General features: G+C 40.3%; 1 protein-coding gene and 1 long non-coding RNA gene across 7 annotated transcripts in view; both read left to right on the top strand.

Moving 5' to 3' along the window:
- The window catches only part of trim9 (tripartite motif containing 9), a 42,194-nt gene extending 28,913 nt beyond the window's left edge, over positions 1 to 13,281 (top strand). Inside the window, exons 4-11 of one of the 6 annotated variants that reach the window (XM_032499720.1) lie at positions 2,216 to 2,326; positions 4,564 to 4,717; positions 5,505 to 5,683; positions 7,273 to 7,411; positions 9,124 to 9,162; positions 10,401 to 10,704; positions 11,722 to 11,884; positions 12,843 to 13,281. In XM_032499720.1, the coding sequence (XP_032355611.1) occupies positions 2,216 to 2,326; positions 4,564 to 4,717; positions 5,505 to 5,683; positions 7,273 to 7,411; positions 9,124 to 9,162; positions 10,401 to 10,704; positions 11,722 to 11,884; positions 12,843 to 12,920 (1,167 nt within the window). In that variant the 3' untranslated portion in view covers positions 12,921 to 13,281. Of the gene's footprint in view, positions 1 to 2,215; positions 2,327 to 4,563; positions 4,718 to 5,504; positions 5,684 to 7,272; positions 7,412 to 8,614; positions 9,260 to 10,400; positions 10,705 to 11,721; positions 11,885 to 12,842 lie in introns of those variants that run through there. The other 5 variants (XM_032499721.1, XM_032499723.1, XM_032499722.1 and 2 more) reach the window with 5 other exon arrangements.
- Positions 13,282 to 14,027: 746 nt separating this feature from the next.
- LOC116669741 (uncharacterized) lies at positions 14,028 to 16,793 on the top strand. Its single transcript, XR_004326845.1, has 2 exons — positions 14,028 to 15,108; positions 15,172 to 16,793. It is a non-coding gene; the product is annotated as an uncharacterized LOC116669741 (long non-coding RNA).
- The last annotated feature ends 205 nt before the right edge of the window (positions 16,794 to 16,998 follow it).

Below are 16,998 nucleotides of genomic sequence, written 5' to 3'. Positions count from 1 at the left end.
GGCCCTCAGCGGCAGCGGGTTTCTCTGCGCTAGCGGTTTTATTCTGTTCAGCTTCTGTCTCAGTTTTGGTGAACTTTTGGGCATCTTGTTTTTTCAATCCCAATTGTTTCTGTTTGCATTTGTCATTTTCAAACCCCCCCCCATATTTCTCTTTCTGCCTTCATACCCTTCTGCTTTGGTTTAGTCATTTAACCTTTGTCTTTTCTTTCCTCCCCTGCCTGCCTTCCGCATACTCCAACTTTCTTTTTTCATACTTCACTATTTCTCACTTTCCCGGGACGGGGCCCCTTTTCCCCCATCCATCCTCCTCTCTCCCATTCTTTCACAATCTTTTGCTACTTTCCCCCTCCTTTTCTGCCATACTTTTTCACTGGCACTACACTTTACCCCAAGGTGTCATTTTACAACAAATAAGCAGTGAGAAAACATCCAACAGCCCAAAAACAACAAAATCACACATGCACAACACAACTTTTTCATTAGACTCCATTAGAGCCTTTTATGTACATCTCTATAATCTTTACAACTTAAAAAGTGACCTCTCACCCTTTCGCACAAATACACTCGCGGGGGACCGTAATTACCAAGAAAAATCTGTTAACGCAATCTTTTTCCCGAGTTTACACAGAACCAAGGGTTGGGAATTCACAATCATTTTCTGAAAATATCGTCCTTAGCGTCTCCTACCTGTCAACCATCTGGGGTATTTCCCTCTACTATTTTCCCTTTTCTCGTCCTACCGCCCCCCGTATTATTCACAATTCTCTTACACTCTCTATTTTTTTTTCTCCCGTTTAATCACATCACATGCCCAACATTCATCTGGTTTATCCCTTAATTACAGCACAAATTTCCATCAATACTTTTCGCTTAAAACAACACTTACGACAGTTGAAATGTGATCACATCAATTTTAGTTTTCAGCCAATAACAGAATTTTGATTTTAAACAGGCTTCGGGTTACCTTTTTTGTTGAGAGCTCTCAGTGATCACACCAACGAATCGCAGTATCGCCGCTCAGTTCCCCCTTTACGGGCTGCGGGGTTCGTCCCGGGGCTGAGCTGAACGGACCGTGGACACAATGCCAAGGTCCAGTTGATTCTCCTGTCCCCAATACGTTATCACGTCCGGGGTCACCAAATTTGTTGGAGAAATCCTTCTATAAACTGACAAATGACTCCATATGAATTAACACAGCGTTTATTCTTGTGGGCAAAAGATGAAATGCGTTCCGAGCAATTCTACATGCACGGGCCTGTGAAACTTGTCTATACAGAGGTTCCCAAAAGGCACTTTCACAATAGCGTGCTCAGGGTTTTTATGGTTCCCCCTTTTGGGGCCTGATTGGTCAGCTATACTGTTGCTGGGGTACAAACCCTGCTCTCGCCTCTTCCTTCTTTCCTGTCATTATTTTTAGTTATCATTTTACTTCACAAACAGCTAGGTTCACCCCTTCTTAATTTGTAGGGTTGTTCTCTGAGTTTCAGACCGTCCCCCGAACTTCAGTGTCCTTGGCCTCACCATCTCCTCTTCTGTGCTCACTGTACTTATCTGACTAAGATAGCCCTCCTGTTCTCTCCCTCCTAGCTGTACCCCAGCTGCAAAGCATATGTATAATATGTCACACATACCCAACTCTTATTTAGTCTTTGGGTTTAAATTCAGCATATACTTTAAGCCAGCTTTTACGTTTCCGTCCTGAGTGCCCCGTTCATCACCACCGTCATTGTATATTTTCCCCCCCAACTCATTCAGCGTCTCTTCATCCATTACAGCCAGGGTTTAAACTCTTTCTCTCCATCTCCTCCTTCAATTTCAATTCTCGGTCCTTCCTTTCAATGTTGCCATGTTATCTTTCTTGCCTTCAACTCTCTGCATCCATCTTTCTCTCTACTTCTCTTCTCTGTTTCCTCTTCTTCCCTCATTTCTGCCATCTTCTGCGTATTTACTCCCCTCTATTCCCTATTCTTTTTTGTCCTATTTATACTCTACAGCACTCACACAATTTATTAAATCCTCTTTTGTGTATTTCATTTGTGTTGGACTCCAGAGTAATTACAGGAAAAAGGCTGGTGATTAACATATGATTATCTTCTGTATGCTTGTTGTTGTTGTTGTTGTTGTATTATACATGCAAAACTTGATTCCCTTATGGCTGTTTCCTTCTTTTCTCTACCATCATACTTCTCTTTTTTACCCCCCCTTTTTCCCCCAGGTGGTTCGGGATCAGATCTCCCACTGTACGGTGAAGCTGCGTCAGACCACGGGGCTGATGGAGTATTGTCTGGAAGTCATTAAGGAGAATGACCCCAGTGGTTTCCTGCAGGTAAGCTGCAAAACAATACAAGTCTCTTTTTTTCCATTCCCCTAGCACGGCTGGGCGATATAGAAAAAATCAAATGTCACCATACTCTTGACCAAATATCTCAATGTCGATATTGCGACTATATTGTAGGGTTGGCAATTGGTGCTTTCACAAAATACTTATTTTCTCAAGGAGATTTTAGATGAATTATCATCAGTAATGTGAATATAGTGTTTAACAGGAAAAGTCATTTTACGATATTCAAAATTTAAGACCATATGTAGCCTCACATATCAATATTGATATAAAATCGATATGTTGCCCAGCCCTATCCCCAAGTTACGATAATAAAGTGGAGCATAATGCAAAACGTTTCCCAGTGCGCCAGTTCCCAACCTTTTTGGCCCACGACCCCTTAAAACGAAGCAAAGTCGGGACCAGCTCAACCAAAAGAAGATTTCTCTTGCTATATTTCTTTTTTTTTAAGCTATGGAGAAGTGAAATCAGCCATAAATTCAGGTTAGGGCAAAGATTTGAGAAAAGTAAAAAATTGCACAATGTATGCAAATATTCCTTAATTCTCAGGGCTTTTATGTTCGACATCTACATGCTCCTACTAGCTCAGATACAAGTAGAAAACATCAAATATAGTACTATAACTATGGTCTCATACAGACTCTAAGTAAGTGCATTCAACAAATCAATGATTGGATGTGCCAACTTGTTCTCCAGATAAAGCAAAAAAGAACAGCGAACAATTCAAGAGACCAGTAATCTTGGTTTAGTCACGAAGCTAAATTGCAACATCCACATTAAGACAATTATAAAAAGCCTTCAGCATTGATCCAGATTTAAAGGATTTATGTCCCAGCAGGATTTAGAAAGACTCCTTGCGTTCATCTTCAATAGGCTAGATGTATGTGAACGCTGTCTGTACAGGTCTCTCTAAAAAGTTGATAACATGACTGTAGCTGATTCAGAGTCCTCACTTAGACCAGGAGAATGGATCACATCAGTCCAGTGCTCAGATCTTTATCATCTGCGTCCTGTTTGTCAGTGAATTGACTTGAAGTTGTACTGTTTATCATGTATTGTGTTTATGCCACTGGTTTATAAAGCACTGAGTGGTTTAGGGCCAAAACACATTTCTGATCTGCTGCTCTATTAACAACCACCTAGACCTCTTACATGGTCTGGGCCAGTAACTGTCCCCAGATTCAAAACTAAACACAAGAAAGTAATTTGTGTTGGCTTTCTAACCTCCGGTGGATTTCTGAGGACTCTGGTTAACTGGTCCTCAGATCTCTGCAGGGTAAATCCAGACAGCTAGCTAGACTATCTGTCCAATCAGAGTTTTCTGTTGCACGATTGAAACTACTTTTGAACGACCACATGTTTCACCAAAACAGGTTCCATCCTGAGACTATTTTGCAGAAGCACCGTTGCTCCGTACGGCGCCTAACGCCGCCCAAGACGATTGTGATTGGTTTAAAGAAATACCAATAAACCAGAGCCCGTTTATCTCCCATCCCGGAAAGCTGTGTGGACTAGCCAGACTGTGGAGGAAGGTGTAGAAATGGAGACTATGTATCACATATCTGGAATCCCAGAAAACTTGATAGTGACTAATTTGAATATTGTCATTTAAAGCTGCAATTTTCACCCATTTTGTTACTCTTAGTGGTTGATTTAGTGACATTTCTCTGGGCAAGAAATACATATTAAAAAAAGAGAAATTCCTAATACAGTTTAGATCAAGTTAAATTTCAAAGTGAAAAATAAGTACAACCAAAACTAAAATGATAGATGCAGGTAAAGTTAGTTTGTTGGCTGTCAGGAGATGATTTCACTGCCTTTGCTGAGCAATTTCACCTTGTTAAAATCAAACTTATTGACATCTCTGGTTTAAGTTTAAGTAAAAAACTGAATCTGATGAAATGATGAGCGGACACAGTATCATAGTATATCAATGTATGTGCTTAACAGTGGCCTGTGTGGAGATACCTTCTACCCATTATGGTGAAATAGTGGGGAAATAGGGAAATATGTTAATACGTTATTACAAAAATAAATTTGTGTTTATGTCAGTTACATTTCCTATCCTTTAATTTTCTGATAATGTCCTGATTATTTCCTTGTTTCCTGATAAAAACCCATTCAAGAGAATGGGTTTTCTTGCTGAAAAATTCACTTTTTTTTTTAGCTGAGTTGTAGTTCCCTTTGTTAGTTGGAATTGTAAATAAATGTGTTGTCCTCAGATCTCCGATGCCTTGATCCGGAGGGTCAGCATGACAGAGGGCCAGTGGGGGAAGGGAACCCTCACCCCCAGGATGACCAGCGACTTCGACCTCACTCTGGACAACGGCCCCCTCCTGCAGACCATCCACCAGCTGGACTTTGTCCAGATGAAAGGTAAAAAGAGAGGAGATAATGGGTAAAGACACCTGAGGGACATAGTGGGCTAGAGGACAGAAGGCAACTTTCTGTAAACTCAAAGAAGCAAGTTCAAGCCCTCATGAGAGCTAAAGTCTTCTCAACTGAAGACAGTAAATCCATACAAGCCTGTGGAGGAGCTGTTCTGTAGTCAGACTGATCTCTGTGGTGAAAAATCACTAAAATATACCTGCAGTATTTGCAACACTGAATCGTTGGTTTATAGTAAGGTTTTGGACTCATTTTACCAAGAGAAGTGTTAAAATATGAATGTCAAAACATAATTTTACGGGTCACTTGTAAGGCCACTAATGGGCTTTGTTTTTGTAAAACAGTGTCTTTTTTTCTACAGTCCCTTGAGATTGATGTTGCAATTTAATTTGCATATGACCTCTTAATCTTTTAAAATCGTAAATTGCTGGATGTGTGCTTAGACATTTATGTTTGGTTTGATACCTGCTTTGCACAGGATGATATCTCTGACACACAGAAGGTCTTTGCTAAAGTATTCTAAAATTACTTAGAAAGTCAAAGAGGTTTGGTGTGTTTATATTTGTGACATGGATGCCTTTGATTATTGACTTATAAATTCATAATTTCATTCATGAATAATAAATATTGAACAGGTCAGGTGTGTGTGTGTGTGTGTGTGTGTGTGTGTGTGTGTGTGTGTGTGTGTGTGTGTGGTGTGTGTGTGTGTGTGTGTGTGTGTGTGTGTGTGTGTTTGTGTGTGTGCACGTGTGGCCGTCCTTTCATATCTCACTAGGCTGTAATCTGGCCTGGTTTTTCTTCTCCTCAGTCCCAGCTGCTCCCATGCTCCAGCTGGAGGAATGCTGCACTCAGAACAACAGTGCCACGTTGTCATGGAAACAGCCGCCGCTCTCCACCATCGCCGTGGACGGATACATCCTGGAGCTGGACGACGGAAACATGGGGCCGTTCAGGGTAGGTTTCCCTGCGCAGGTACTCTTTTGTCTCCGCCTGGTAGGATTTATCTCTTGACTTTAAGAGAAGACAGACATTACTTTTACTTGGAAAAGATCAACAGGGGAATCTTTGTTGGATTTACATTTAAATTACAAGACAACAAGTGGAAAAAAGGACCAGTTAGAGTAATAATTTACCTTTACAGGACACTCCCATCTCTCTCTCTCAACAAAGACTTCTTCATTCGGTGCCGGGGAGGACACCAGCTCAGCCAGGGGAATGTGAAAGCAGCGCTTTGTCGCTTTAAATCGCTCTCTCGTACCACGCAGCTCTGAGTGATATGAGAGCAGCTCATGTGACACAATGTAGGAACACAACGTCAGGAGAAAGGGTCTGTAATTCAGCTGCCAGCTGAGATGATCCCATAGGAAGTGTGATCCGGGATCAATGTAGTCAAACCCTCTCCAGAGGTTCACCATGTAATCCATCCAGCTAAGACCCCCCTCAGTTCTCTATACATCTAGGCCCCTGCTTTGTTATAATGGCAACTTAAACCCCCTGAACAATACTTTCAGCACAATGGCAGAGGATATCCGTGTCCGGCCTGTTAACCTGTAAAGTGCAAATTCTATACAGTACAGTAGGCCTGTTGGCTCTCATAACATTCAGGCTGGAAGCTCTTTCCACTTTGTTAAATGGATGTTAAACTCCCCCTGGCCAAGTAGTTTAGATAATCTTAGATTCCCCATTTTTAGATAATGTATTCATATAGAAAAGTATGTAAAAACGCATAGGGTTTAAAGGGTTAAAAGAGCCTCAAAATACAACTAGATCCAAATGTTGTCCCAATATTTCCATGTCAGCCGTCTCTCAAATGTTAGGAGCTATGTTCTAATAGCTCCTAAAAGACACATGTCAATCTAGCTGTTTGTAGATGCATCTTGTTTTAATTTGTTCAGTGAAGCCAGCTGTTTGTCTGTGTGAGTCTTCATGCTTAATCGTGTCTTAATCACAACTGTTGCATGAGCGGGTGATCATTTACATCCAATCTGCCAACAGATTCACCAACTTCCTCCGCTGCCTGCTAATTGGTTAGCAGTCGATGCCAAATGATGTTACAGCTTGGAGACATTTGATCTGAGTTAGTTGTTAATATGGTGTTAATATTGTGTTTAAGTTGACTGTTTTACTTAAGGTTTTTGGGTGCTTTAAATTGTCTATAACCTGAACCTGAATCATTTTATGTCATATCTATATCTGGTGCTACATTTTGCCAAAAAACGATTTACTTTCCGATTTGTGAGAGGGAAGTTTCCCCTTTCTCCTCTGAGTCATCAAGGCTCGCCAACGCAGCACCACACTGAGCTTGGCAAGTTGTGTGTCCCCATGTCTATTTATACTCCGGTGTGGGCTGCCTCACCCACGCTGAGTTGTACAAACTCACACTCTGGCTTATTACACTCAACCGCCCCAAATCCAAATGGGATGCTCCTTCAGAGCCAGAGCCTTGTATGGTATAAAAAAACGAAGCAGGGCTCTCTCTGTGTCATATTTACGCACTTGATGTATCTGCCAGCTTAACAGGAAGCATTTGTGTGTCTTTACAGGAAGTGTACGTGGGGACGGAGACCATCTGCACAGTGGACGGGCTCCACTTCAACAGCACATACAAGTCCAGAGTGAAGGCCTTTAATGCCAGCGGAGTTGGCCAGTACAGCAAGACACTGATCATGCAGACCTCTGAGAGTACGTTACGCATCTTTTCCTTCTCATACTACTAATATGGCTGTATGTCTTTAAGGAAAAAAACACTGTCAAAACAGAATTCATTTATTCTTCATATCTTGGATCTTTCAGTCTGTATTTGGAGTAAAATTGCCAAAACGTTAGAGTCCAGATAGAGCCGAGACTCAAGTCTGTGTTGCCAAAAGAACAGACTCATCCGTGCTTCTTCACTGGCAGTACTGAACTCAGCCGCCTGCATATATTTGTTATTAAGCAAGCGAACTTTACCGACAGTATTTATCTACACTTTTCAAAGCAGCATGTCTGAAGTAGAGCTCTGCAGATGTATCTGCCAATAAGTGCCAAGAAATGGCAAACTAGGTTTGAGTTCATAAAGAAACCGTATCACCACTGCCAACTCTGAAATCAGTTTGTCACTTGGTGTTCCTTTTTTCTTCTCCAAACGCCTGCCACATGTTGGTTACTGTATCCCTGTGTTTCCCAGGTTGTCACACCGTTCTTACTCTTCGTTGTTATTGTGCACATTTTCTTTTGCGTGATTAGATCCTAAAAAGTGTCTTGGTTACATTTCTCTTGATATTGTGTTGGATTAGGCCATGACAAATCCAATCTGATTGCCCAGGATGTTGTGCTCTAGCAAACAGCTGGCAGGTATTTTATTAAAGGTCTAAATACAGTAATAATATATTTTCGTAGTTATTATCACTTCCTGAGATCACAGAATAGAGTCTCGGCTCAGTTTCCTTCTTCTTTTGGATGTGAAGCGTTCATTAAGAGCACAAAATCTTGACTGATCTCACGAAGATCTTAAGAATAATAAATTGTTGCTGCCGGATTTAAGCCTCGCATCTTCAGAAAGACAACTTCTTAGAAATTTAGGGGAAAGGAGAACATATTTGGCCACTTCTTTTGCACTTTTGTTTCTTATTGCAGATTTTTAAACCATGCACTTTGAGTTTTTTGATGATAGGTTCAAAGAGATATCAAAGGGGGCCATCAAACATCCTCACCCTCTTTTTTTCTTTAAAATAACACAAACAGAATAACAGTAAAAGCCTCCAAAATATCGATTGCAAGGTTTTAACCCAAAGGCAGCAGCGGGATGTGAACTCTGTTTGAGGGTGTGTTTGAGCCTTTAAACCAGGTACATCCAGTAGCAAATGGTTTGTATATAATCCACCCATGTGCTTGCTTTCCCATTAGTTAAATGCTGCTCTGCACACAGGGAAGCTTGTCATCCATCAGTGGACCTGAAAGCGCCAGACAGCCTCCCTACCTGGCAGAGAGAGCACTCAGCAGCTGCTGGGGGCTGCACAAAGTGATCTAACCACTCAGTGTTTTTGCAGAGATCTGACATCCTTCACCTGGACAACTGGGCTCTGATTTTGTTGGTTTTTATTTCCCACATGGAAAGAAGGACGTTTCTCCATCAGAACTGTCTTTTATTTTCGTACATGTTCTTCTGAAGTCCCCCCGATCTGTTTCTAGGAACTCTTTGCTTTTGTTTTCAAGGATCTCATCCGTGCTGTTTTGGCTGCTGAGTTGAACCAGCTTCCCTGATAAAACCTGCTTTTTACCTTCTCCTCCATCCCTCCTGACCCCTCTGAACTGTCTGCTTCACTGCTTTTGCTATGCTCTACTTCTCCTTCCCTCTTTTATTTCTCCCCTTTTTCCTACTCTTTCTCTACTCCCCCCTTCATTTCACATTCCAGCTGGACTCCCTCCATGTGATATTCAGTCTATAGGCACAGGTATGGACGGCTCTCATTGCTGACTGTTTCCACACTAATCCCCCCTCGTTGCCATTGCTTGTTTCATCAGTAGAGTGGTTCACTCTCAAACCAGCAGGTGTTTGTGAGCAGCAGTTTGCTGCTCTGTGGGCTGCACTTAATAAACATTTGATACAGGCTTCTAATAAATGTCTAGGTTTTATTTCCTTTGGGAAATAAAGCTATGTAATGAAACGTTACTGCACATGGTGACACGCCAATGAAAGATGGTGGACACGCAAGTCCAGTGGAGCCCATATAAAGCGCAAACATGCATCTGTTAAACTCCCATATTTCTCTGTGTAGAGTATAGTGCTATGTTAATACACTTACAACCCTGTGTCAGACTGTTTGCAAAGTTATTAGCATTTGATTTAGTCTTACAAAAACAAACCAACCCCTAGTGATATCACTCCATGCAGATGGTTGTGGTTTGATTTGCTGAGGTTTTAAATCTACCACCAACCCAATACAATTAATGGAAATTTCGAAATGTTCTTTGTGATGCATAAATTAAAGCAGTATTGAATTAAAATGTGTGCCACTTGGGGGCAGTGCAACATTGACATATTAGCATCCTGTAAAGTTTATGTGACAAACAATTTGCAATATGCAATATTTGCATATTAATACTTTTGGTAGATGCAGAACAGCATTATCATTCAATTGAAGTGTTTCTGTCCACCTGGTGAATGTAGGTCCATTAAGCTCTCACAAAGACCGTGAGATGGAGCTGAAAGCTTCCCCACCCCCCACCCCCCACAGTGAAAACAAACGGCAATTATCATTTCCAGACTGTCTGACACAGGTTTTATAATATTATAAATATTATTAAGATTATTAGGATTAAGTTATAAGTTAAGTTGTAGAGTATAATGTTAAGAATTAACCATGACAATATTAACTATAATATTGATAGTGAATCTTCTTCTTATCTTCTTTCATATAATTATGATTCCTTTCATTAAGTGTTTACAGTGTAACTTCCCCTCATCTAACCTCCAGCCCCTAGATTCATGTCACTGTCTTTTTAAAGTCATGACCATTGCATCAGGTGATATTATTGGTGCTAAACAACAGTGTGTGTAACTCTCCCCTTGTGTATGTGTGTGTGTGTGGTGTGTGTGTGTGTGTGTGTGTGTGTGTGTGTGTGTGTGTGTGTGTGTGTGTGTGTGTGGTGTGTGTGTGTGTTGTGCGCGTGCGTTCGTGTCCGTGCGCAGTCGCTTGGTTCACCTTTGACCCGGCCTCCGCTCACCCGGACATTGTCCTCTCCAACGACAACCTGACGGTGTCGTGCAACAGCTACGACGACAGGGTGGTCATGGGTAATTCCGCCTTCTCCCGCGGCGTTCATTACTGGGAAATGACAGTTGATCGCTATGACAACCACCCAGACCCAGCTTTTGGGATCGCTCGGGCCGACGTGCTGAAGGACGTGATGCTGGGGAAGGACGACAAGGCCTGGGCCATGTATGTGGACAACAACCGGTCCTGGTTCATGCACAATAACTCACACACTAACAGGTAAGGAGTCCAAGTCTTATTTCATTTAAAACATACTTAAAGCCCTGCCTTCAACCCAAAACAGGGAATGTGAATTGATCTGTGTTTCCATTGATAAAAGGCAGTAAGATGCAGCTGAAAGCTCCAGAAACAGCTAATAAGCTTGGATTTTTTGTTTTTTTTGTCAAATGACTATTTCCAAGTTCAAGAATTTTGTATTTTGGGTGACCTAACCCTTTATAAGAGACAAACTAAGAATTAATTTTAAAAAGTACTAATAAAAACATATAGAATATGCAGCAAAACAACAATTCACAAACAATTTATCACAAGTAAAAGTCCTGCATTCAAACTATTACTTGAGTCAGAAGTATTATCAGCAGAATGTACTTAAAGTATCATAAGTAAAATTACTACTACTGCAGAATAAATAGCCCCTGTGGTCTTTGTCGAGTGGCTCCCAACCTAGGGGTTCGGGCCCCTCCAAAGACTCACCAGTTAATCACCTCATAATCTGAGGGGTCAAAACGGGACCATTTTTAGATATTTCTCTCATGTTTGCTTTTATGTGAAACACTGGATCATTTGACCTCTTTGGGCCTCAAACAGTAATTCAAATGAAATCGAGTTTAGAGGGGAAACGTCGGCTTGGTGTAACTGGTGTAACAACTCATAGATCTCTGGCATATGACACAGGTGGTTTAATTTTTAAAAATGTGTTGAATTTCATAAGATCTTGATAGTCTTTGTTATAATAATATCTAAATCTGAAATGTAACAAGTAACTAAAGATGTGACATAAATGTAGTTTTTCAAATGTGGAGTAAAAACTACTTGCCTTTAAAATATAGCCTATATAGAAGCTGAAAATGACAAGTGACAACAAGTACATCACAATTGTACTTGATTACAGTAAATGTACTTTTTTAGCTCTGTTAACTTTACAGTTACAGGATGGGAGGACAAATATTCTGCAGGACGTTACTGACAAAAGCAGTAGTATATCTGTGATATCTTCAGTAAATTCCTCTTGTGCAGGACGGACGGCGGCATCGGTAAAGGAGCTACAATAGGAATTCTACTGGACTTCTCACGCGGCATCCTCATCTTCCTCATCAATGATGAGCAGCAGGGTCCAGTGGCTTTCGAAGGCTTGGAGGGCGTCTATTACCCCGCCATCAGCCTCAACCGAAATGTCCAGGTACAGACTGATATTGTATATACTGTACATGAACTGTGGCTGCTATTTAAACTTTCATTTCTAAATTGGAAAATTGGAAAATGAATCCCTTAACACTTTCTCCTTTTTGTTTTTCCTCTAGTGGCTTTAAATAAATGAATTCCTATTGAGATTGATACCACTCTCATGTCTGTTATATGAAGCTTCAGCCCGTTAGCATAGCAAAAAACTTTGTTTTTTATTTACACATGAGGGTTAGCTGTTTCCCCTTGTTTCCAGGCCTTATGCTAAGCTACGTTAGCTGGCTGCAGATAGAAGCTTCATATTGGGGGGGGGGAAGACATCAAAGTGGTATTGATCATCTCATTTACCCATTGGCAAAAAAAGCAAATAAATATTGAACTTTTTCCTTCTTCTTCCAAAATGTATTACTATTTATAAGGTTGTTATAACCTGAGGACACGTTCTTCTTATTGACATTCAGACCTAAGACTCAACTGTTTTTTTTAATCTATACACCATTCTAATAAATGGAAAAACAGCTCCAGGGGGTGCTGTTTTTTTGGGGGAGGGGGCTGTTTTATAGCTGTCCCCGGCTCTCCCTCCCGGAGCAGTGCTGCAGGCAGAAACAGAGATTTTTTTTACTTGTAGATCAACAAACTATCATATGAGTGCAGTTATTATTCATTAAAACTGCTTTTCAAGTTTAACAAATATGGGCTCAGAGGATTAAACCTTTAAAGAGGAAGCTTCAAAGACTCAACAGCAGTTAATAGCTGAATTTGTTATTGCTCTCAGCCAGTTTTCTGATTTCTAATGCTGTCTCTGGATGATGAAAGCCAGGTGCCTCCAACACAAAACGCTTCACTCACTGAGAAAATTGTTCAACAACTCCACCTGCTGGCAGAAAAACAACCCTCTTTGCCATGATTTATATTAACCCATCTATTTGTATGTAAATGTTGATTTTTGTTTCCAGATCACACTGCATACTGGTCTACCCATCCCTGACTTCTACTCTCCCGGGGACGCAGATCCCACTGACTCTGTGTGCTAAAGACTCCCCACCACCGGCTAGGGAAAACCTCTCCAGGATTTCCCAGGGTTCATCATGCTAGTCAATGACTATGATCCAGCCCTAACCCTTTCTTTCCCTCCCCCTCTCCTCCCCACCTCCATGAATCTCTGTAAGAGGCCCCATCCAGCACTGAGCCATGCCTTTATCATGCCGAAACCTTGGACACATGAACTATCTGCAGGACAAAAATGGACCATGCTGTGCAATGTGTACCTTGTATTTCGACCAAATTTACAGTTGAGGAAGATGAAATCCTGTTAAAAAGTAATCTCAAACTGATGAACTTGGAATTACGTGCAGGGATCATAATATCTACTTAAAGGAATAGTTTGACATTTTGGAAAATACACTCGTTTGCTTTCTCGCGGAGGGTTAGATGAGACGATTGACACCACTCTTATGTCTGTATGCTAAATATGAAGCTACTATTAGCAGTCAGTTAGCTCAACTTAGCACTTATAAGACTTGAAACTGGGAAACAGCCAGCCTGGCTCTGTTAGAAGTTCACAAATATGTTGCCCAACCACTTCTAAAGCTCACTTATTAAACCGCTATATCTCATTTGTTGAATCTGTACAAAAACAGATGCATAAAAAGGACATGTTGGGGTTTTAAGGGCACAAATATAGTCACGTAACAGCCCATAAAACCAAAATGTCTTGTATTATATTTCAATTTTAAACAAACAAGATATACTGTAATGTATGTAATGTGTTAGTGAGCTTTAGAGATGCTGCTAGCCTGGCTTCGTCCAAAGCAGGCTAAGCTAACAGCTTATAGCTTCATATTTAGAGTACAGCCATGAAAGCTGTATAGCTTTTCCTAATAAATTGAACTTTTTCTTTTTAAGGAAGGAGATTGTTTTGTAAATGAGTTGACTTGGAAAAATTTGCCCCCAGCATACCATCAGCATACAGTTCAGTATGTATTCTTCTTTCTAATTTTACATTAACAAGCACAATATGCTGTATATATTCTTTCCTGCCATCAGTAATGAACATCCTGACACGTTTAAAGCACCAGGGGGAGCATGAGAGGGGGTCTTTTGTGTGTTTGTGTGAATGTGTGTGAAGGTGGGGGGTGGATCGGTCGGTCAAGGCAGGTCAGCAGCTGCTATCATCCCTGCATGAGAGCAACAGTCCAACTCTCAGCCGCGTCACTGTCCTATCCTCACCTGAGTACCTGAGACACTTTTCTTATTGGCTTTGCTTGTGTGAACTTTCTGTATCACCCGTAAAAAAAAAGATATACATCATTGCCATCTAAAATGCTACTAGAAGCGAGGCCTTCCTGCAGCCTTTCTTTGCGGTGCAGCTCTCAGAACAGGATGGACGGATTTTGGTGTATCATAAAAGCGGGCGATTCCGTGTGTTGAAAATGGGTTTAAGATGGTGACTGTGAAGCTCTTTGAATAAGGTGCTACAGCAGCTTGCTTCATTCTGGCTTTTTTTTTTTTTTACTGTAGGTGACTGAATCCTGGTAGTTTTGTAATATTGTTATTGAAATGATCTATCGCAGAGAATTGTATAGCTAAGTAAGTTATTGATGTTCAGAGTTTTTCAATGAGAATTCATCATTGTTTCTTTATTTCATGTATAGTTATTAACAGAAGGAAAGAACCTATATCTTTTTTGTCGCTTTGAAAATGTAGTTTGGAATTTGTTCTTAAAGTGAAGAGGCTTTTCAGTAATCGTGAGAACCAGTTTATGTCAGTCTAAGCAACAGTAACGGGATGATGTACTGGGACGTTCCTGCGGCATCGCATTTGGGCAACGGCCTCCCCAACATGCAACAAATGAAGCCATGCTAGCAGCTCTGCCATGCTGTACAGTGGTGCTTTGAGATAAAGGCTAACGCTAGCATGCTAACATGCTCACAACAACAACACTGACTCGTGTTGATTTTTATCAGGTATAACGTTTGCCATGTTTACCATTTTAGTTTAGCGTGTTAGCATGCTAACATTTGTTAATTTGCAGTATGCACAAAGCACAGCTCAGGATGATGGGATTCTCATTTATTTTGCAAGTATTTGACCATAAATTAAATTCTATGACAAATTACAATTAATCCTGGAGGAACCATGAATGTGTGTACCAAATTTCATTGCAATCCAACCAACAGTTACTGAGATATTTCACTTAAAACCACAAATGTCAACCTCTTGGTGGCGTTAGAGAAAAAGTCAGAGGATCACCAAAGTCATTAGGATTCATCCTCTGGGGACCAGGAATGTTTCTACAAAATGTCTTAGGAATCCATCCAATAGTTGTTGAGATGTTTTATTCTGGACCAAAGTGGTGGACAGACCGATCAACATGGCTATCCCTGTAAACGTGCCAATAGCATGGCTTTAAAGAAAATGACTGAATGGTTGGACTGGAACTTTTGCCCTTTTTGCCCTTTCCCCAGTGCATGGTCGCTTTGAGACATACCATACATGTCTAGCATACACATAAGGTGCTATCCTGTGTTTGAGCTTCATGGGTGTGCCTTTTCCCCTCTTCAATGACCACAATATTATGAAACTTTGCTACAAACTAGATTCATTGCTTCAGCGGAGTCAATTGTAACATCTGTGATGCCTGACATTACCTGCTGCTACATATTTTTTCTATTGGCAAAAGGGCAAACTCAACAATAACCATGTTTGTTATGAATATAATACCCTACAGTATTGAAGGGAATATTACAGTCAGGTGTCTTTCTTAACTTTATGAATCCTATGTGATTTTTATTTTTTTGTCCCCTGGATTAATATTGATTGTAAATCATCTAAGATACATGGGTTATGATATATGGTTGCTAAAATGGCCGCCGCACACAGTAAACTACATAGTTTTGAGTATGATATGTGCATGAGTGCTGACACTTGTGATAAACCAGACTGCTACAGCGTTCAACAAGTTGCACGGCCTTTGCTGCAAGGATTCAAGCTTTGACTGATGCAACATTTAGTCGGTGGTTTTTCATTCAAGCCTTTTGTTCGGTCCGTAATTATAAAGTACAAAAGCAGCCCATTTAGCAGAGGGACACTGAGCTCGGACTGAGACAAGTGCAGCCATTATCACAGCATTACACAACCCCGGATTCCAGGACAAATAAACCAAATGGCTTCAGTTCAATAAATCCGTTCATTGAGGTTATTTTCCGCATGTCCAGTAGGAGATGACACACACATGTTTTACTTTTCAACACAAATGATCTTGTTGTGGAACATTTTCTAAGTGAGGTTATATCTTTGATTGACAAATAACATTAAGGTGTTTTTTTCTCTACTGGACAGGGTGCTGATGTTAAAAAGTGTGTGATTGTAACATTTATTCTTTCTAAACCAGCCATATACATTAAATGATATTACACTTAGACCTGGGGATGATTTAAAGTCCATCCTACAGCATCGTCAAACTTTCATGAATTATTAAAAACGTACACACAGTCGCTGGGCGACACTGGGCGTTATATATACAAATGTACATACATAAGTGTGTGTGTGTGTGTGTGTGTGTGTGTGTGTGTGTGTGGGTTACCTGCATTATAAACTCATTTTAACTCCAAAGTAATTTGTTTTGACCTATTTGCTCAGAGGTGGAATGTTTTCACTCAATATTATTATTTACAGTGATGCTGAACTATGTCTATTGAGTATTTTATAACTATAAAACCAACGTCATTATTACTATGATTTTAACACAGTATGGGTATTATAATTGTTGATTATATGTCTTACATTACCATATTACAGCTATTATTATTATGATGATCTGAAGTGTAATATGAGCCTCTGTTTTATTTTTTGTAATTGTGAAAATTCAATAAATGGGTGTCGACAAGGTCTCATGTTGCCTGGAATATCTTTCGCTCTGTCTGTATTTTATTGTGAATCAAAGTAGATTAAATCTGTCTATCTATCAATACTTAACTATACTTGCAAATGGAGTAAAATATTAATTCATTATATCATTTTTTATAATTGAGAATAACTTTCTTTTTGTTTTCATACAACTATCCTTCATTATGAATGAATGTTTAAGTCATAGAGATTTGTGTGCACCTA

This window comes from Etheostoma spectabile, chromosome 20 (genome assembly GCF_008692095.1).
Source record: "Etheostoma spectabile isolate EspeVRDwgs_2016 chromosome 20, UIUC_Espe_1.0, whole genome shotgun sequence".
Lineage (NCBI taxonomy): Eukaryota > Metazoa > Chordata > Actinopteri > Perciformes > Percidae > Etheostoma > Etheostoma spectabile.
The sequence above is the reverse complement of the archived record's forward strand: the minus strand, read 5'-3'. Positions and strand labels throughout refer to the sequence as shown.